The following is a 21,935-nucleotide window of genomic DNA, read 5'->3' as shown; positions in this document are numbered from 1 at the left end:
TTCCGACATGTGTATTAAACATTTGATTTTAAGACAGTCTTGGTATAAAAATGAATATATTATGCACTGTATTTGCTTTTATACCGATGCAGTTAAAGCATGTAACTTGTTTATTGCAAAAAGTAAAACATGAGCCCCCAAAAGTACCCTGGGCCTTAGGCACTCTGCCTACTGCGCCTGATGGACAAATGTCCAGGACACGGCAGAGAAAAGCTTGCCAAGGTCACCCCGTGGCCCAGGCCTGTTTCTCTCTTCTTTCCACCTAACCCACCTGGCGCGGTCCGCTGGCCAGCCGCTGGCTCACCGCTCGGAAGCCGCTGTGGTTAAAGGAGGGAAGCTGGCCTGCGCCGAGGCAACAGGAAAACACGTCCCCGCGCTCTGGGCGGGCACGTTGTCACAGACAAGGAGGTGTTTTGCGAGTAAATCCTGTGACTAGACCCAACTCACCTTGGAGTGTCAACTGTGTTAATGAAATGCCTATTTGGATTTCTATCGGTTTGCTATTGATTTTATACCTAAAATTAATTTATTGATTAGTCCTTAGCTGTGAATTTAAATCAGAGCAGTGTGTGGCGGGGATGTGAGCAGCAGTAACAGCAAGCTGTAGCTTAAAGGTTGGCTTCCCCTCATTCCACAATCCGGGCCTGGATTCTCCCCTGTGCTCCTCCGAGGGCACCTCGTGACCGCTGGTAAGGCAGGGACACAAAACAGAGGACTCACTCCGCCTGTCAGGATTCAGTTAGCAGGTTTATTTGTGGGAAAATACCTGCTTTTAGAGATGAACCTTATGGGGGGAAGCCTATGGAAAAATGGTCTCTAAAATGAACATGGCCGAGGCCAGTGACGGAAAGCTCACTGCTATGGAGGGTTCATGTAACATGCGAGCACACTCTCCCTCGCCTCCCACCAGCACTGCCAACGATGGGGCGTAAGGACCGCCCTAGGGCTGCTCTTCAAGGCGGACAGTGGGAAGTGCAGTCACTGACACAAAAATCCAGCTTTCAACTGAGGGGAGAACCTGAACATTACAACAGGCTTCGCTATGTAAAGCGTCAGGTTTTTAAAACTGTTCCTACAGGCAGACAGACACCCACACACCCACAGTCTCTCACACGGGCTATAATGATGAGAACAGAGTACTGAACGAATCTAACTCATTTCTCTTCTCTGTGACACTCCTACTCAAGCTGAACAGCCTGTTCACTTCCGTTCAAATATTTCATGTTCACCTACTAACCACAAGGCAAATGGTGCCCCAGAGGAAGGGGCAGGTCTGAGCTCAGGAAGTCAGATAATGGAAATGATTTTCAGATGTGTATGAGGCTGTGGACGGATATTTCTATATGCTCCTTATTCTACCGCTATGAAGTAAAATCCACTTACGCCCTGTCTCCACTTCTGTAGATAGAATCCTACAGGTCTGTTTTTGCTTGCAGTGCTGACCTGTGAAATTCTAGAACCTGTCCCTAAAATGCACGTTTCCATCACCAACCAGCAGCGGTGATGGCCTCCTCTCTGCAGCTCAGGTGGAGGAGATCTGCCCCACAGCTGGGTCACTCTCTGGTACGCCGCTACGCCAAAGACTTGTAAAGCCTCGTTTCGGTGTAAATCTAAGTATGTGTGGATGGTCATAACGTCATCAATTTGTTTTCTACTCTGATTTTGTATATCTGGTTTTAGAAATGTACATGATTTTTTAAAATATTTCAACAATTTTAGAAATGATTATGTTCTGCAAAGGAAAGAGGAAACTTGTGAGCAAATTTTGATTGACTGCTACTTGATTGCTTAGTGCTCTGGAATGAGACTGTCTTGGCCTCTGTAAATCCTGGGTTGTAGACGCTATAGTGACTTTTCTCTGTCGAGTCATCTCCTCTGCGCTCACATGCATGAAGGAAACGAAGGTTTCTGACTCTGCTACATCTATTAGTGAGCAGCAAACTGGAGCTCTCCCTTTTACCTAAGATGGCAGAGTCCATGCTTATGAACCACAAGCTGGGAAACTGCTGTCACGCTGAGGTCCCTCTCACGCCCCAGACTCTCCCCATCACAGTGTGGAAGGCCATGTCAGTGCTGTGTTGGGAGGTGTCATTAAAAGAGTTAAATGAAATCCATAAGGAGTGCATTAAACTAGCCATATGGTCAAGCTTCTCGAGAAGCTTTTAAGTACTGGCAAATGGGTTGAATAATTCCATTAACCTATCCTTAAATGAAAGATACTAAGAACATTAAAAATAGCCAACAGGAGCCAACAGTAAGGAAAGGTGGAGAGGAATTGAAAGTTCCACACCAAGTGGCTGTTCCTGAGTAATTTACAGTTGAGGTCAGCATCTTCTGTTTCTCATCACTTAAAAGTGAACTGTCTTACTCTCATTAGAGAACAAAAATGGCAGAAAAGTATTTAAAACTTTTTTTCACAAACACAGGTATCTCATTAACCTATGTTTTATTTTAAGTAAATTCACTATTCATTATTTCACATTATAAAAAGTAACCACACACGCATTTGCATTCACAAATTAGATCATATCTTTATCATACATCAATATATTTTAAAAAACAAAGATTTTCTAATATCAGTATAGTTATATGCTAATTGCATTTTGTAATAGAGAAGCTGACAATAGCTTCATACAGTATATCTCAAGATCTGACATTTTAAAATTAATAATCGTACATGTTCTACAGGCAAACTGTGATGGAAATATTAGCATTAGTATAAATAAAGGCTGTTGACATAGCATAAGCATGATAGCTCAGAGTAACAGCTGATTCAAACTAGATTCATCATTTTTTAATTAAGGACAAATATAATCTGAAATGTAAACAAAGTTTACATAAACAAAATTTTTATAAAATAAATTTTTCTAGGAAATAAAGGAAATCATGGATCTATTATTTTTAAGGTAATTGTGGCTAAAAGTTATCAGAAACCTTAGTGGGATTTTCATTGCCAAATTTAAGCTTCAGAATATCCGGGTACACCATGTGGTCACCCCAACCAGACGGGGAACACTGTGGGCTGCTGGCTGTACCCTTCTCATGTGACTGTTCAGTTGGGCTTGGAGATGGGTGAGAAATAGTGTTTTTCTTACTCACTCCCAGCCCCCTCCGTGTGATTCTCCGGCGAGGGCAACTGCAATCGGTGTGGGCTCTCGTGCAGTGTCAGTGCTAAAGCTCTAGAACAAGTAAACGGGTGGTTTTCTACACAAATAATTCTGCCGCAGTCGTTAAAGCACATACTAAAGTCGTTTTTCATTACACTTCACTGTAACATTGGAATTCTGCAACCACATTATTATTTAATACATAATCTGATTTCAAATATGGGGCTTTTAGCAACATCAGCTGCCCTAATGTATCTCATTTCCATTAATTAAAAGAAAAGAAAAGGAGCCCGCCATTGCTTTAGCTTTTGTCCATCAATCACATTATCTCCAGGTGTCTTTGTTTTGCGCCTCCTTCATCAAGCAGATGATTTAAGGGTTGGATTTTCTGGATTTTCTTTGTCAAAAAGGATGTAAAACAGAGAGGGGGGAGGAAAAGGAAGAGAAAGGGAAGAAAGGATGGATGGAGGGAGAGAAGGGGGAGGAAGAGAGGAATGGGAAAGATAAGAGAGAGGAGAAAGGAGAAAATAAAACATGAACAATTTTATCCATATAATGCTTAAAAAGTAAATAAATATAGATAGAATCTATTCTGAGAATTCTGAGCTAGTGAAAAATAAATTACATATTAAATATTACTTGGAATTACCTTTAATTACCAAATCCTGTGTGCTCCTAAAATAGCATTCAGTTCAATTCATACAACTTTCCTTACATTGTTTTTTCATATAACCATAACAGAAATTAATGCAGTTTAAATGTATCAGTCATCTGGCTTTAAAGGTTTAAAATACAATGCATTCCTATACATCCTTGAAGAAACCTATATTCCCAACTACCAGATGTGTGTGCCATCTCTGATACTGAAAAGTTGGAGAAGGTACTGTGAGGATTTTGTTGGGCAGCAAAAACAGATATTATTTTCTGAAATTATTCCCGAGGCTTATTTTAAATATAAAGGGTATATTTCCATTTGGAAATAGCGTGGTGCTGAACTGTAGGTGATACTTCACAGAAACATGAAGAAGCATAACCACATTGACCCCTGCTCCGGTCATGGGCAGTGTGCATTCATGGGAACTTGAATGAGAAGCACGTTAGATGGAAGTACAGTTATGGACTAGTCGGTCAGTCACATGTTAAAAAAGCAGCTGTGATACCAATATCCATCCTCCTTCAGAACGTTCAGAGCAGGAGAAACAATGTGATTGTTAGCAGAATGTCTGTTTCTAAATTCATTTATTAAAAATTATATATATATATATATATATAATTGGTTATATAATTAATATAAATATACATTATTTATTGAGGAGAAATTTCAGTCTATGAATAGGAAAAACATGCTCAACAATGAAAGAACAAATTTAAAAAGTAATCCTGTCTAATAAAAGAGTAATATGCAGCTGAAACCGGTTTGGCTCAGTGGATAGAGCGTCAGCCTGTGGACTGAAGGGTCCCAGGTTCAATTCCGGTCAAGGGCATGTACCTTGGTTGCAGGCACATCCCCGGTAGGGGGTGTGCAAGAGGCAGCTGGTCGACGTTTCTCTCTCACTGATGTTTCTAGCTCTCTATCCTTCTCCCTTCCTCTTTGTAAAAAAAAAAAAAAAAAAAAAAAAAAAAAAAAAATCAATAAAATATATTTTTTTAAAAAAAGAGTAATATGCAATTGACCATACCTCCGCTACACCCACAAGCCACACCCACAAGCCATGCCCACCAGCCAATCAGAGCAAGTAAGCAAATAAACCCAACCAAGATGGCTACAGCCACAGAGAGCAGGAGGGAGGTTTGGGTTCCCCCGGCAAAAGAGGAAGCCAAGCTTTCCACCTGTCCTTGCAGGCCCAGACCTCCACTCAATGCTACAAGGTTTCAATTATAGAAGGTAAACAAATTCCAACAGAAATGGCTGCAGCCATGGAGCAAGCAGGAGGCTAGGCTCTGCTACAAGCTACAAAGTTTCAATTGTAGAAGGTAAATAAATTCCAGATACCAGGGCCTCTGCTTGGGTCACCAGGGGGCGTGGCCTGCCTGCAAACCACCACAGGCCCCTCACCCAGGCTACTCCACACCCCAAGAGAACCCCTACTGATCTGGGACAACCTTCAGGGCAAACCAGCAGACCCCCACCCATGCACTAGGCCTCTACCTATCTAATAAAAGAATAATATGCAGATTGGCCATCACTCCAATACACAAGATGGCTGCCCTCATGTGGTCAAAGATCCTGCCCCCATGTGGACACAAGATGGCCACCACAAGATGTCCAGCAGGGGAGGGCACTTGAGAGGGACCAGGCCTGCAAGGGAGGGCAGTTGTGGGCAATCAGGTAAGCAGGGGAGGGCAGTGGGGAGGAACCAGGCCTGCAAGGGAGGGCAGTTGGGGGCAATCAGGTAAGCAGGGGAGGGCAGTGGGGAGGAACCAGGCCTGCAAGGGAGGGCAGTTGGGGGCAATCAAACCTGCAGGGGAAGGCTGTTAGGGGTGACTAGGCTGGCAGAGGAGGGAAGTTGGGAGTCACCGGGCCTGCAGGGAATGGCAGTTGGGCAGGACCCAGGCCTGCAGGGAAGAGCACTTGTGGAGGACCAGGCCTGCAGGGGAGGGCAGTTAGGGGTGACCAGGCCTTGAAGGGGAGGGCAGTTAGGGGCAAACAGGCTGGGAGGAGAGCAGTTAGGCATCAATCAGGCTGGCAGCAGAGTGGTTAGGGGGTGATCAGGCTGGTAGGCAGAAGCAGTTAGGGGCAATCAGGAAGGCAGGCAGGCGAGCAGTTGGGAGCCAGCAGTCCTGGATTGTGAGAGGGATGTCTGACTGCCCATTTAGGCCTAAACGGGCAGTCAGACATCCCTCAAGGGGTCCCAGATTGGATTGGAGAGGGAACAGGCTGAGCTGAGGGACAACCCCCCTCCATGCATGAATTTCGTGCACCGGGCCTCTAGTGTGAAATAAAGGAGAGTTGATAGGAAGTTTCAATGGTCTTTATTTTTAAAAATGCCTATGGCATTTAGAAAAGTAAGTTAAGAGGAAAATGAATTATATGCTGATGTAATTGTGTTCTTCAATAGGAGAATTTCAGGGCAGTCTTTGAGAGGAGGAAGGTCAAGAGTGATGGAGAGGCCGGATCACAGGAGGCCAGAACAGGAAGGCACCATGGCGGGTACACCAGGAAACCCTGTCATTTTACCGATGAGACCTGAGGCCCAGAGTGCTGAGCAGAGCACCCCCAGTGGCTCAGCTCCCTGGAGAGGGCCCCGGCTCCAGCTCCCTGCTCTTGCAGACAGGACCCTCTTCTGGCTCAGTCCTCGGGACTTTTAAAGGGACCGACCATGTATAACCACTAGAGCAACTATTCCAAAGAGCACTCTCTGTAAATAAAACTGGCCTCTATATTAACACTACTAATTTGTAATATCAATATTGTTTTTTTCTGTGATACATAATCCTACTTTTTCCTTGAGCTCCTTTCCATAAATTTGTTTCTAAATTTGAATGAATCTTAAATACATCTATATTTATATATACTGGTGAGCAATTAAAAATTTAGAGAAAGTTACAATATAGTTCAGTTCCTAAAAAGGACACCAGCATGGAGTTCTCACTAAAAGATGGATGTCGGAATCCTTGTTAGCATATTCATGAATTAAGGGACATATTAGACAAAGGTTTAAATGCTGATTTAATCTGAAGGTTCGGGCGCCTGTGAGTAGAGTTGGGGCAGGCTGATCAGTCACATCCACGTGACATGGTCCATCCGCCCTCAGGATGGTTTTCAGGGGGCTGCCCTCCTCCCCGTTTACACTAACCGGAGCATGGGCTTCAGTGACTCTCGCAGACACTAACAGCACATAAAGAGGACCCGGGGAAGGAGGGGACAGGCCTGCATGGCCTCCCTGTCCAGGACAAGGACAGAGTGAGGGCTCTCCCAGGCTGCCCACTCGGGATCATGCTGCAGGAAGACTCCGTAAGGAGCAGCAGGGCCCATCTTCCGAGCTCCGGGCGGTGACACAGTGTCCGTGACACTAGCTGTTCAGAGGGAGGCACTGACACCAGTGTCTTCTTCAGTAACCTGCCTGGGTGCAAACCTGTCACAGAAAATTTGTAAAATCTCGGACATCAGTGGGAGCCACTTAAAGTCTCTTGATTCCCTTAGTTGCCGTGTCTCTGCCACATGCAGATCATGTCATACAAAGTGTCACCATGACAGAGCGCGTGTGCTGAGAACCCCTTTTAATGTAGGACATTTCCTCGTTACAGACAGTCCGCTCTTGGGAACTGAGCGGGAGGGACAGGCCCTGAGAGGAAGGAGGGTGACACACTTAGCGGTGCGTCCTGGTTACTTACAGTGTGGCCTTACGTGGTGGCGGCTCTTTACCTCCACTGCTCTTTGGATCAACGGGGTGAGCGGTCCCACGGGATGTGCTGGGGAGGGGAGTGCTGGGAGAAAAGGACGGCGGGAGGCTGCTGGCGTTGCGGGTCCGGAACGAGTCATCTGGAAGGAACACACGCGGCGTCAGACTCACTCCGTTTACGGAGCCAGGCGGGACCCGGGCGGGAGCAGCTTGACGGGAGCGGCTGCTTTTTATTTTAAAATCAATTTATTAGGGGATAGTTTATAATAAACTGCATCCCTACCAAGTGTTTCTCTCCCTGCCTCCCGTCCGTGGGGACTTGTTTGCATTTTCTGAATTTTCTATAAATGGAATCGGATAACATGCCCCCTGTTTGTGTCTGGCTCCTCTCACTCAGCACAGTTATGAGGAGGCTCGTCCATTCCTTGTTGGAGCGGACTGTGTCCCACTGCAGGGATGTGTCAGTATCGGCTTCTCCATCTCCTGCTGCCGGACATTTGGCTTCCCCCAGTTTTTGACCATGATGAACGGAGCTGCTCTAAACAATCATGTACGAGTCTGTGCGGAGATGTAGCTTTTCCTCTCTCTTCGGTCACAGCCTGGGAGTGGGACCCTGGGTCACACAGGAGGTGCTGTCAAAGGAGCTGCTCCCGCACTGCGCACCGGCGTCTCTGAGCGGGCAGCGCTGCCCCCGTCCCGCGCTCCACGCCGGAGCCTTCGCTGGGAGGCGCCTTTGCTGTCAGCCTCTCAGCGGGCACTGCCACCCGCCTACGTGCCACCTGCGGCTACTTCTACCCCCCAGGGCACAGCGAGCCATCCTGACAGAAACCAATTTGCCAGCGAAACCTAACCACTGCTCTCCAGCCTCCCGGCAGAAAAGGTGTCTGGCCCTGGTCTAAAGTGTCAAAGGTGGACTATTGAAATGTTAGCTGTGTGTTACCTCCAGGAGAGCCCTCGTGTTTTAATTGAGTTTGTTCCTGCAAAACACTTGACTCTGCCTCAGCGGGTCCTCAGACCGTGGCAAAGCCCATCCTATCATTTTGTCCCTTTTTCTCTTTTAAAAGAACTCCTACGTCTTGATACAGTGAAAACAAAATAGGACAGTCAAGTATTTTCTCAATTGCTAGAAAAAGGTTTCATAGGTATTTGGTAAAGATACAAGTTTAGGAAAAACACTGTATCTAGAAATACAGAAATTACTTAAGGAAAGCCGTATTTCATTGAATTTAGCAATGCTTTGAGGAGCTCAGGTTTCTACTCACCAGTCAGTGAAATCGTAGAAGTCTTTGCTAACCCTGAGGCAGAAGGTATATATGCTACTGTAGAAGTTTTACTGGAAAAGAACATAATTTAATTTAAATGCAAAAACATGTTTATTTCAATCCCACTCATCAGCATTTGGTCTTTTTAAATCTTTTTTTTTTTTTTTTTTTTTTTTTTTAATGTTTTCCCCTAGCCCTGACTAGTTCGGCTCAGTGGATAGAGCGTCAGTCTGCGGACTCAAAGGTCCCAGGTTCAATTCCAGTCAAGGGCAAGTACCTTGGTTGCAGCCACATGCCCAGTAGGAGGTATGCATAAGACAGCTGATTGATGTTTCTCTCTCATTAATGTTTCTAACTCTCTCTCCCTCTCCCTTCCTCTCTGTAAAAAAAATAAATAAATAAATAAAAATTAAAATTAAAAAAATCAATAAAATATAAGTAAATATATAAATAAATAATAAAATGTTTTCTCCTATTTCTTATGAAACATGCTTGCTACTTCTATTTTTCATTTATTCTTTCTATTCCATGCCTCAAAATAATTATGTGCCCTTGTCCGGGAGTTGAGCCCTTAACCCTTCAGCATTCAGTTAGACTGATGCTCAAAGCACTTAACTAACTGGCCAGAACAAGGCATAATATATTATCGTGGCTGTAGTCTTCCTAGAATACCAGTACCTATTTTTATACAAATTGGTCAACTACTATTTCTTAAGTCTTTACAGGAAAAAAAATTATCTACCCATAGAAAACTCAAAATTAATCCTAATTTTTATAGTAATGTAACTATTTCACATATAATGAGATGTGACTATAAAATAAAAATTAAAACGTGAAGAATGACAGATCATACCTAGAACACTTGTCTAAGTTGCCATATTTTGTATGGAAAGCGTGATTATTAATAGACTGGCTTCGAATCAATTTGGATTTCTTGATTTCCTTGCCTAGAGTAACAAGAGAAGGAAAATGTAATTGTTCACTTCACCTTGAGAGGCCCCATGCCCAGCCCCTCTCCCGCTCCCACCGTTTCAGTTCACACAGACGGGCCTAGCTTCCTTTCCTCAGTCTGAGCTATTGGGGCATCTTTCTCCCAACTGTCCAGTAAGAACTCCCGAAGCAAACAGTAAGAGGAAAGGGTGCCTTAGAGTAACATCTCTGCTCTAAGGAGGTGATGTCCCTGTAACTGCTTTCTATTGTACAAAAGGAAACGGAGACAGAGAGGCCGTCTCTTACTTGCGGACGTGGACGTGGTGCTGGCCGAGGGCCCGGCCACAGCAGTGGGGACACTCTTGGGCGGCGCTGTTGGTGTCTTGATGTCTCTGCCTAAAACAAACTCTGCTGTGAGAGCTGTCATGGCCTGGGGTGCTTCCTCACCTCACAAACACACAGGCCACACAGAAACAAGGAAACACGTCCCTTGCTAAGCAGCATTCTTTCCACGTGTGCTTACCCTGCATGTGTACGCATTTCCATCTCAGTCATCCAGTGACCCACTTCACATTCTCGTGGCTGCTGTCACTTTCCTTTGCAGGATCTGAAGCTCCACACTGATCCCCACCCCTTATTCACGTACTCTTAGCATCCAGACATTAGGCAGCCAGTTTTTTAAAACTACTTTAGAAGTAAAAGCAATTTTCCATAGAAAACTAGCATGGTCTCTCAGAGGCCAGGATTAAACACTATTTGTGTGATTTGGCGGTGAAGACACAAGAACACTACTTACGTTTCTTTTCGAAGGTTTTCTCATTCACGGGCCTCCCATCTTGTTGCTTCTCTTTCTCTAATTGTTCCTATTATTAAAATAGTATCTGAGCATTAAAGGTAAGCATAAATAGATTTAGAAAAAATGTTCTAAGGAGAAATTACTCTAAGTTCTAGAGAAACAAATATTGTTTATAAAAATCCTTTTAAAAGTTTCCCCCCGCCCCCAAATTAGTGTCTCCAGTTTCTTTCAGATTTGTGTTTTGTGGGGGTTTTTTTGTGTGTGTGTGTTTTTTGTTTTTTGTTTTACATCTCAGGAATTGTGCTTTTGAGGACTTGTTAGGCTAAAACAAGATGTTTAGTAACATTGTGGGAATGACTCTTTACTTTCTAAGATGTAGTTACTGATTCTCAGCAAAATATTTGTTACTATTGGTCATTTCCATTTCTGATTGATAAATAGCAAAATAATGTGTTTTGTTTTCTTTCAAATATGTTTTTATTTATTTTAGAGAGAGGAGAAGGGAGAGCGATAGAGAGATAGAAACATCAATTGGCTGGCTGCCTCCTGCACACCCCAAGCCCACAACCCAGGCATGTGCGCTGACCAGGAATCGAACCAGTGACTTCTTGGTTCGTGGGTTGATGCTCAACCACTGAGCCACCCTGGCAGAGCAAAATGTTTTTCTTTTAAAAGACTGAGAGGAAAGGAAATAGTCTTTGGGACATATTAAAAGTGTCTTATTGAAGTATAATATAAAGTACATAAATTGTAAGAGCACAGCTCAATAAATTTTCCCAAAATGAATACACCTATATAGCCACATCAGCTGACAGATCAGGATATAAAACATTACCAAAACTATACTCAGCAACTGGAAAACATACATTCTTTTCAAGTGCACCTGTGAAATAATGAAAAAGATAAAGAAAGGAGACAAGATAAAAATGTCCATACAGCCCTGGCCGGTGTGACTTAGCGTTTGGAAAGTCCACCACATACCAAAGGGTCATGGATTCAATTCCTGGTCAAGGGCACATACCTGGGTTGTAGGTCCTACTACCAGCCTCATTCAGGGCATGTGAGGGAGGCAACCAAGCAATGTGTCTTTCTCACATTGATATCTGTCTGTCTGTCTGTCTGTCTCTCTCCTCCATCCCTTTCTCTCCTCTCTCTCCTCTTTCCTTCCCTTCCACTGTTTAAAAATTAATAAACAAAATATGTGTGGTTGAGGATTAACAAAAAAACAAAAAACAAAAAAAATCTCCATAAAAAGAACCAAATGAAAATTCTAAAACCAAAAATAAAAAATAGAAAACTGAAAAATAAAATATCATTAAGAGTTATCTGCTAACAGCAATGTTATTTATTTCTCTATCTTTTCCTCTATTATCTTGATCATAGTAATCCTAGTTATCCTGAAGTCCTTGTCTGCTAACTCCAGTATCAGGATCATCTATGGGTCTTTTTCTATTGCCTGATTTTTCTTTTAGGCATAAATCATTCAGTCCTAAAAAAATTTTAGAGCTCTCTTAGTCTTAATCCTGAACTAGAAAGTGAAATTAAAAATTTTAGCTTATATCAATATTTTCTCAAATGATACCAAAAACATAATATACTTAGAAATAAATCTAACAAAGACTTCCTTGAATGCTACACTATGAGAAAAAGTAAAGGAGGCTAGAGATTAGGGGTGACGGGGGAGGTCAATGGAGGAAAAGGTGACATATTTAATACCATATGTAATACTTTAAACAATGAAATAAAACTTTAAAAAAGTAAAGGAGGCTACATAAATGGAGGGGTAGACATAGTTCATGAATTAGGAAGGCTCATGTTAAATGGCAATTCTCCAAATTGATCTGTAGATCAATCCTAATTAACACAATCCTCACAAAAATGCTAGCAAGCTTTTTATAGAAATGAACAAACTGATTCTAAACTTAATATCAAAATAAATTATGATGGAAAAAAGCATGACAAAAAAGATCACATAACATTATTAAATTTATATAAATTCTCGTTGCAAACTAATTTGTAGTGACAGAAACTAGAGTAATGCTTTCTGGGGACTGCAGTAAAAGATGGGAATCATAAAGGGACATGGGAAGCCTTTAAAGGAATGAAAATGTTTGGCACTTCGATTGTGTTGATGGTTTTATAGAGACACGTATATGTTAAAATTCCTCAAATTGTACACCTAACATATACAGTTAACTGTATGTCAATAATACTTAAATAACATAGTTTTTAAAGCCTTTCAAATATCACTTTCCTTAGTTCCTAAAATCACAGATATCAAAAGATCAGAACTCTTGCCCTGGCTGATTTGTTCAGTGGTTAGAGCGTCAGCATACAGACCAAAGGATTGTGGGTTCAACTTCCAGTCAAGGGCACATACTTTGGTTGTGGTTGCATGTTCTACGGTCCTGGTAGGGGCAATTGCCAGAGGCAACCAATCCATGTGTCTCTCTCGTGTTGATGTTTCTCTCTTTCTCCCCTCCTCCCTTACTCTCTCTCTAGAAATCAATGGAAAAAATATCCTCCAGTGAGGATAAAAAAAAAAAAAAAATGATCAGGACTCTTTCGTGATTTAGAAAGAAAAAAAGTAGTATAAAATTGAAAGAAATTATTTAGTAGGTTTATTAACAAAGCATATGTAATATTGGTCAGAAAAAAATATGTGTATGTGCATGTGGAAATAACATACCATTTCCAAAAGAAGTAGTTCTTCTCTTTCTTTCTCTTGATCCAACAAATCTTTCTCATAAAACTTGTTCTGAAACTAAGTTTACGTTTAAAATGAAATTGTGAAACATTAATGATGAGTGGATGTTAACTTTTAAGAATAAAAGCAAAGAGCGTATACTTACAGCATCCATAGACATTTCCATTCTGTCCAACTCTAACACAGTCTGTAAAGAAAGTTTTTAAATATTCAATGGTAATTAAATCAACCAGCATTTCACAAAAAGACTGTTTCCAGAGGCAGTTTCAAATAAGAGACTTCTACACTATGTATAAGGTTAGTTAGAAATCTTTTAAAGTTCTTCCAAATTCTACATTATATATTTTTATTTTTCTTCAATCTCTATAGTTCTAATGCCAGGATCTATTTAAACTTTTAAAGTTTTTTACTTTAAGGAGAGCAAGTCTACGCCTGGCCAGTATGGTTCAGTGGTTGAGTGCCGACCCATAAGCCAGGAAGTCACAGTTCAATTCCCAGTCAGGGCATGTGCTAGGGTTATGGGGTTGATCCCCAGTGTGGGGTGTGTAGGAGGCAGCCCATCAATGATTCTCTCTCATCACGGATATTTCTATCTCTTTGTCTCCCTCCACCTTCCTCTCTGAAATCAATAAACATTTTTTGAAAAAATAAGAGCAAGTCTAGAGAAATAGTTTACATACTAAACATATGCAATTTAACTAATTTCTAATAATTCCCAATGCCACTCTTTGGAGTTTTCAGAAATACAGTATAATTTTTTAACTTTAAAAATGCATCTTAGCTAAATATACAATATATCAAGTAATCTGTCATTTGGCTTAAAATTCTTATTCCTTTCCTTCCTACAGAAACTTTTGATTAATATGACACTCTAATCAATAGAAGAGACTTTATTCTGAATTCATTCTCTCAATGTAATATTTGTCTTTCAGAATATTGGTCTGACACCAATTATTTCAATCTAACAATGATCTATCTACCCCAGGGCTCTATCTCTGACAGAGCAGAGTACTTCTCTAATAAAGTAACTCTAATGGACAAAATAAAGTACATCTACACATTCATAAGCCAAAGCTATCTGTTGCAAACATAATCCTATATAATAAAACCCTAATATGTAAATCGAATGGTGGAACAACCAGTCACTATGATGCATGCTGACCACCAGGGGGCAGACACTCAATGCAGGAGCTGCCCCCTGGTGGTCAGTGTGTTCCCACAGGGGGAGCACCGCTCAGCCAGAAGCTGGGCTCATGGCTAGTGAGTGCAGCGGTGGTGGCAGGACCCTCTCCCGCCTCTGCTGCAGGTGGGCTGTAAGGAGCGAGGGGTCCCAATTGCAAGAGGAATGTCTGACTGCTGGCTTAGGCCCAATTCCTAGAGAGAACAGGCCTAAGCTGGCAGGTGGACATCCCTCCAGGGGTCCCGGACTGAGAGAAGGTGCAGGCCAGGCTGAGGGAACACCCCCACTACATGATTTATATATATATATAAATATATGTGTATATAAATACTTGTACATATAAGTATACTTATATATAAATTTTTATTTTTATGCTGAAATTGACAGAAATTTGAAAATTTATGCCATGAAATATGTTAAATAAAGTTACTTCCCATCTTAAAAAACTGATAAGAGTCAGTTACTCCATTTTCATCCGGAAGCTTTGTGTAGCTTCTCTCAAAGGTCCCCATACCAACTCTTCAGTATAAGGTTGTATGATAACATTGTATTACAGAATTTTGATGGGACAGATTGACTTCATACTCAAAATAAGAGGAGTATTCCAGAATAATCCATTGTAATCCATTAATTTAACTATATCATTTCTGTACCTACCTATGGGTTAGTTTATATTATCTCACGCTAACAGATTCTTCCAAAAAAGTAACTAACCCTCTCATGTGGCATATTAACTTCCTTTCCTAAACTTCTGTAATTAATAGCAAGGTCAGAATTATCTGATAGAAACAAGTGTGCGTGTGTGTGTGTGTGTGTGTGTGTGTGTGTGTATTTAAATTTAGATGCATGTCCGGGTGCTGGCTATTTCTGGTTATTTCAGTTGATGAAGAGAAATTCACATCTCAGTAAAATAAAGTTATACTAATTAATATTAACTTATCAAGTCACTTTATTAAAAAGTTCCTCATGTGACACTGGAAATTATTCCTAAGGGGAAAAAAGAAAGAAAAAACACACACAAGGAATTCTTTTTCTCAAATCAGTGTGATTATTTAAGACATTAATAAATTAATTTCTCTCAATACAAATAAATTCTCAAAAACTATGTGTCCTAAAGTTCACATTCATATTCATAAAAGCAACCACTTTTTTGTGGTTGTTAATCCTCAACCAAGGATATTTTTTCATTGACTTTTAGAGCAAGAGGAAGGGAAGGAGGAGACAGAGAGAGAGAAACGATGTGAGAGACACACATCGATTGACCAAGGCATATGCCCTTGACTAGAATTGAACCCATGAGTCCTGGCCAACTCTCTATCCAGAACCAAACTAGCTAGGGCAAAAAGCAATCACTTTAATTTGGCTTAATCTTATAAAAACACTAGACCTGGTACACAGATTCGTGTACTCATGGGGTCCCTCAGCCTGGCCTGTGGGGATTAGGCCGAAACCAGCTCTCTGACATACCCCGAGAGGTCCCGATTGTGAGAGGGCCCAGGCCGGGCCAAGGAACCCCACTGGTGCACAATTGGGACTGGGGAGGGATCGCGATAGGGCTCCAGGGCGTGTCTGGCCCTTTTGCCCAGTCCCAATCAGCCAAACCCCAGGAGCAAGCTAACCTACTGGTCGGAGCGCCTAGAATGACCCCTGGTGGTCAGTGTGCATCATAGCGACTAGCCAAACGATTGAGCGAATGGTCAGACACTTAACATGTTAGGCTTTTATTATATAGGATTAGCATTAGTTATATATCAAGCATAAAACAGTTTTTGAAGATTAAAGTATTTTAAGGTTTGACTTCACAAATCAAAATTCTGACTGTTTTAGTGTTCCATTCCCAAACAATCCCTATAATAAGATCACATACTAAAACAAAAAAAAAACATAAGACACAATGTTACTTTATTGAAAAAAGGATGCACTTGGGAGTAAGAGATCTATACTCTATTCCTATTTCTGTCACTCACTAAGATGATCTGAAGCAGACACTTAATATTTCTAGGTCTATACCTTCTGTGAAGTCAAACGCACTGAATTACCGCAGAGGGCCCCTCGTGGCTAAATGTCCATAAATGTGCCTTTTCCATTTTACCAAAAGAGCTTTCCCTCCAGATTGTAACTGCTTGTAAGTAAAGTCTGGTGAATGAAGTATTCATTACTAGTTGAACAGTATTTATTGAGCACCAAAAATGTGCCAAGCTCTCTCTTGTGGAGCTTATATTACTACTAATAATACCTAATGAGTGCCAACTTTCATACCCAATTGTAGCACACATCAACCAAATCAGTTACTAATTCTTAGTACTCTAGCAAGAATATAAAGATCTTAACATAGTGCCATCCCATCAAGCTAAAACAGTGAAGATATAAAGATTATCCTTTTTTAAATATATTTTATTGATTTTTTACAGAGAGGAAGAGAGAGGAATAGAGAGTTAGAAACATCGATGAGAAAGAATCACCGATCAGCTGCCTCCTGCACTACCCCTACTGGGGATGTGCCTGTAACCAAGGTACATGCCCTTGACCGGAATCGAACCTAGGACCTTTCAGTCTGCAGGCCGATGCTCTCTCCACTGAGCCACACCGGTCTCAGCAGATTATCCTTTTTTAAATAGTTTATTGATTTTAAAAGTGAGAGGATGTAAGAGGGAGAGAGAGAAACAGTGATGTGAGATCAAAACATCAATCAGTGCCTCCTATACAGCCCCTACAGGATCCGAGCATACCCTGGGCATGTGCCCAGACCGGGAATCAAACTGGCAACTTCTCGGTACATGGGACAATGCCCAACTCACTGAGCAACACCAGCGGGACTGATAAAGACTGTCATAATGCAAGAAATCCAAATGTCGTGGCGAGCAGGAGACTTACTCTTTTTACAATAGCCAGGACATCCTTGTCTTTTTCTTGACACAGAAGTTTCCTCACGCACATTTCTAACTGCTGAAGAAGGTGTTTATCTTCAGGGATCTTCAGAGTAGATTTCACTTTGGGCAACAAGTAGCAAAGTTTCATTCTATAACAAAGTAAATGCTATTTACTTGTGAGTAAATGTATAACTTAAATTTAATTACCGTATAATAAGAGTGACATCAAACTGAAAGAAAAAGCCCCATTGTGGGTGGCCTGAGAGTGCGTTTCTTGTGCAACAAGTGCTTAGGAGCGCCTGGAGTGAGCGGAGTGTCCGGCGCTGGGATGCAAAGGTGAGTGACAGCAGCAGAAGCCTCTGGTGCCGTGGAGCTCACGCTAGCACGAGGGGAGGGAGGGAGGATAAACAAAGGAAAATGTCAGAGTGGTGGTGCTGTAGAGAAAAACTACATGGGAAAAGACAGGGGAGAACCGGAGGAGGGGAGTTACCATTTTAAAACAGGTGGTCAGAGAGGGTTTCAGTGAAGGTTTCACTGAAAAGATGACATTTAAGCGAAGACCTAAAAAAATAATAATAATAAATAAATGAGGGAATGAGTCACAGGAATACCTGAACATTGCAGGCAGTGGCTGCAGTGAGAGAAGATGTCCTGTAGGGACAGCTTGCCTAGGTGCTGCCCAAATGAGCAAACTGGCCAACTGGATGAGAGGGTAGAATGGGCAGTGAGGTGAGCAGACCTCCGAGCAGCAGCAGGAGGCCAGCTCATCCGGGCCCTGCAGGCCACTCTCCTGAGACCCGCTTTGTGTTAAAAGTGCAATGAGAAGCCAGGGAGGTTTGAGCAAAGGAGTGAAGTTATCTGACTTAAAGGTTTTGTTTGTTTTTTATATTTTTATTGATTTCAGAAGGGGGCGGGGGGAGAGATAAAAACATCAATGATGAGAGAGAATCATTGACTGGCTGCCTCCTGCAGGTCCCATTGGGGACTGACTAAGAAAAACATTTTGCATACCGGTATATTTATTATAGTAGATACATGAAAATACATTTTTTCAAATATTTTCTTGGATTGATAACCATACCTCACATTTGCTACTGGATCATGTGTCAGTTCAATAACAGGCAGAAAGAAATATTTACAGAAAAACGATTTGGAAAAGAGCTCTATAATAAATTCACAGGTATCCAAAAATCGAAGTCTATTCCAATAACTTTTTCCTTGGCCCAGTTCTAAAAACAAAACCAAAAAAATTAACGTAAGTTTAATTTTTCCTACATGAAAATACATATGGCAGAATCAGACATAAAACCTATGCCATATTTCTTTATACCCACAATTTATTTAGCAAATACAAGAGAAAAAAATTATATTATATACCCCAGGTTTGTAAATCTCCCTAAGTTAATAATACCTCAAAAAACAGGGGGAAAAAATCTATTAAACATTGCATTCAATCCCATGAGAATTTAGTAAATATTGAATGATACATCTACTATTTTTGATCATCCACTATGTGCTAAGTACTTTAAACATATTATCTCATTCATTCCTGGAAAACAATCCAATGGGATAAGCCCTACTTATCCCTCCTAAAAGGTAAGGGTACTGAGGCTCAAAGACATTCCAGTGGCAGAGCGGGCGAGTGCAGAGCTAGCATTCAAACAGATATGTGTAACTTCAAAACCTTTCGGCAACCAAATCAACTGTTTTCTTCCTCCTTTACCTAAAATGCTTTGAAGTAAAGAGTCATGTGTAAATACAGTACTATTAAAATAATTCAGATCAAATTAAAAGAATAATTTTCTCCCTTACTATATAAATGTTCAAAGGCAACATTTTTAATATTTAAAACCAAATTCTTTTAAAATGAAAAAGTTTAGCCCTGGCCAGGTAGCTCAGTTGGTGAGAGCATTGTGACCAAACACCAAGGCTGTGGGTTTGATCCCCAGTCAGGGTACATATAAGAATCAACCAATGAATATGTAAATAAGTGGGATAACAAATTTATGTTTCTCTCTCTTTTCTCCCCTCTCTAAAGTCAATCAATAAAAATAAATCAATAAAACATTTTAAATGTAAGGTCCTACCCAATTAAAAATAAGAATTTAATTAAAATAGACTAAAAAATGAAACATTAAAATATACTAAGCATAACTTTTCATATATGAAATTTTATGTACTCTAATGTTTTGAAAAGCAGCAACCTATACTTAAAATGGTAAACTCCAGAAATAATTAGAAAATCTCTTTACCTGCCTATGCTGGACAACAGTTTAATAAAAGCTTAAAGACATGATTTTCAAAGCAAGTATATAATAATTAACAAATTCACTAAGTAGATATAGATGTAGGCCACTATTTTTAGAATTAACACTTCCACTAAAGGTTTTTGTCTTGATTTTGGTCCTTAGCAAATTAAAATAAATTTGCATTTGTTAATTTACTTAATTTTTAACACATTATAAGCCACCTAGACTCACAGATTCACATTTATTCAACTCTATTCAAGAAAAAAAAAACAAACAAAAACAACTCATGGTTAATATTTAAAATAGAAAGATAAATGCTTAGATTTATGGATATTCTTTTTATATTTTAGTTTCAAATTATTTTTCATTAGGGGAGAAACTAGGCTTTCAGCAAAAGTATACATATTTTAAGTTCTCAATTGCAGAAATTCACACACAAAAAAGGCCCAGAATAATTATTACTTTCATTCATCACACTCTGATCCTGTCATATAGATTTCCAAAACAAACCAAAAAATTCCCTGTGACACTCAAAACACAAGCACTCTAGGTAATACCAACATCAGCCCAACTACTCATGGCAAAATGATACGCAAGTCAGAGATAATTAAGACCAACTACTTTGTTTACCTTTTTTCAAAATATCAGACAATGATTACTCACGTTCAATTAATTTTTGAATGACCTCAAGTCTCTGTTCTTGTTTACGATTGTAACGTAAAAAAATGCATAAAGTTCGTGACGCTGCCTTCTGGACAGGCAAGACTTTCTTAAAGAAAGAAGAAAGACAATTAAGCTAGTCTATGAGTATACATTCTGAATAACTTGGCCCACAGTCAATTTTAAGTTACTGAGTAAAAGAGCAGTGCAATCTGCTTCTCCAAACACTGTACTCATAGCCCTCTGATGTCTTCATAATTTAACGTTAATATCATTCAGACAAACCAACTTGTCTCTGTAATACATCACATGACAAAGTTAATTTAATTTGGCACAGTCATTTCCATATCATCCAGGTTTGATTCATATTTAACTGTTTGATTCATATTTTCTTGCTACTTCATCATAAGTGACAATCTCCCCAAATACATTCTCTTAGTCATTCCCTGGACCAGACACTCGTTTATTTAACAAACTTTAGCTAGAACATTCCCTGCCTCGGGTACACCACTGAAAATGTGCCACTTCTACAATATACATTTAGAGATTCCCATGATGAGGTATGTTCTTCATTCCTCTGGCTCACTTCTGGCTTTTCAGCTTCCCTGCCATTGACTGTGATCCCTGGCCCATCACTCGATAATAAAGTTTAGAACCCAAAGGACACCATGTCACTCTTACAGGGTACTAAACTCTGTTGTCCTTTGAATTTCTGTCCCACCACTGGGAAACTCAATTCTAAATGAATTCAACCATCCACCTATATCAGGTTTTGGCTCCAGATACTTGTTAGAGAAAAATTTCTTAACCAGATATACAGGGTGGGGCAAAAGTAGTTTTATAGTTGTTCATATGGACAATAATATAATAATAAATAAATTATCATACAAGAATAAACTGTTTTGCATACTTATAACTGTAAGCCTACTTTTGCCCCTCCCTGTATTGTGTCCTGTATTAGTTCATGTTCACCAACTTGGCTGACATATCCTATGTAATATTATAGAAGGCTAATAAGCAAATTGTCCCCTCGACCTCTTCGATCAGGGGATGAGGCCAGCTGACCAACCACCCGTGGTCTCCCCTATGCAGGGGGTGGGGCCAGCTGACCAACCACCCGTGGTCTCCCCTATGTTCACACTGATCAGCCCCCATAGGGGCAAGCTGGCCGGACCGTACGCACAGGGCCTCATGCACCGGGCCTCTAGTAAGCATTATAATATTCAATTCTTTTTTTTTTTTTTTTTTTTTTTTTAATATATTTTATTGATTTTGTACAGAGAGGAAGGGAGAGAGATAGAGAGCCAGAAACATCGATGAGAGAGAGTCATCGATCATCTGCCTCCTGCACACCCCCCACCGGGGATATGCCCGCAACCAAGGTACATGCCCTTGACCGGAATCGAACCCGGGACCCTTCAGTCCCCAAGCCGACGCTCTATCCATTGAGCCAAACCGGTCCCGGCAAATATTCAATTCTTGAAGATTCAGATTACTATCTCATTATATATATATATATCTCATTTTATATATATATATATATATATATATATATATATATATATATATATAAAATGCTTTTAATATATATATAAATATATATATAAAAGGCTTTTAATATATATAAATATATATATATATAAAAGGCTTTTATATATTCAATATATAAAAGCCTAAGCAACTGGCTGGCCGCTATGACATGCAATGACCATCAGGGAGCAGACAGTTGATGCACAGGCATGGAAACATGGAACAGACTGATGACTCTTGGAGGGAAGGGAGAAAGGGGGGAGGGTGGAAAGAGATTAACCAAATATCTTATATGCATACT

At 40.6% G+C, this 21,935-nt stretch overlaps 1 protein-coding gene across 6 annotated transcripts in view; it reads right to left on the bottom strand.

The window, feature by feature from the left end:
- Positions 1–2,505: 2,505 nt before the first annotated feature.
- PPP4R4 (protein phosphatase 4 regulatory subunit 4) overlaps positions 2,506–21,935 on the bottom strand; it is a 74,787-nt gene continuing 55,357 nt past the window's right edge. For 3 of the 6 annotated variants that reach the window (XM_036425820.2, XM_045577205.1, XM_036425824.2), the window contains 11 exons: positions 20,108–20,213; positions 18,277–18,424; positions 17,200–17,344; positions 13,291–13,332; positions 13,128–13,202; positions 10,439–10,505; positions 9,949–10,038; positions 9,566–9,659; positions 8,713–8,783; positions 7,443–7,590; positions 2,506–3,504 (listed from right to left, as the gene is read on the bottom strand). In XM_036425820.2, coding sequence (XP_036281713.1) covers positions 3,480–3,504; positions 7,443–7,590; positions 8,713–8,783; positions 9,566–9,659; positions 9,949–10,038; positions 10,439–10,505; positions 13,128–13,202; positions 13,291–13,332; positions 17,200–17,344; positions 18,277–18,424; positions 20,108–20,213 — 1,011 coding nt within the window. In that variant the 3' untranslated portion in view covers positions 2,506–3,479. The remainder of the gene's footprint in view (positions 3,505–7,442; positions 7,591–8,712; positions 8,784–9,565; positions 9,660–9,948; positions 10,039–10,438; positions 10,506–13,127; positions 13,203–13,290; positions 13,333–17,199; positions 17,345–18,276; positions 18,425–20,107; positions 20,214–21,935) is intronic. The other 3 variants (XM_036425821.2, XM_036425822.2, XM_036425823.2) reach the window with 3 other exon arrangements.

The sequence above is a fragment of the Pipistrellus kuhlii genome, unplaced genomic scaffold (genome assembly GCF_014108245.1).
Source record: "Pipistrellus kuhlii isolate mPipKuh1 unplaced genomic scaffold, mPipKuh1.p scaffold_m20_p_85, whole genome shotgun sequence".
NCBI lineage: Eukaryota > Metazoa > Chordata > Mammalia > Chiroptera > Vespertilionidae > Pipistrellus > Pipistrellus kuhlii.
The sequence above is the reverse complement of the archived record's forward strand: the minus strand, read 5'-3'. Positions and strand labels throughout refer to the sequence as shown.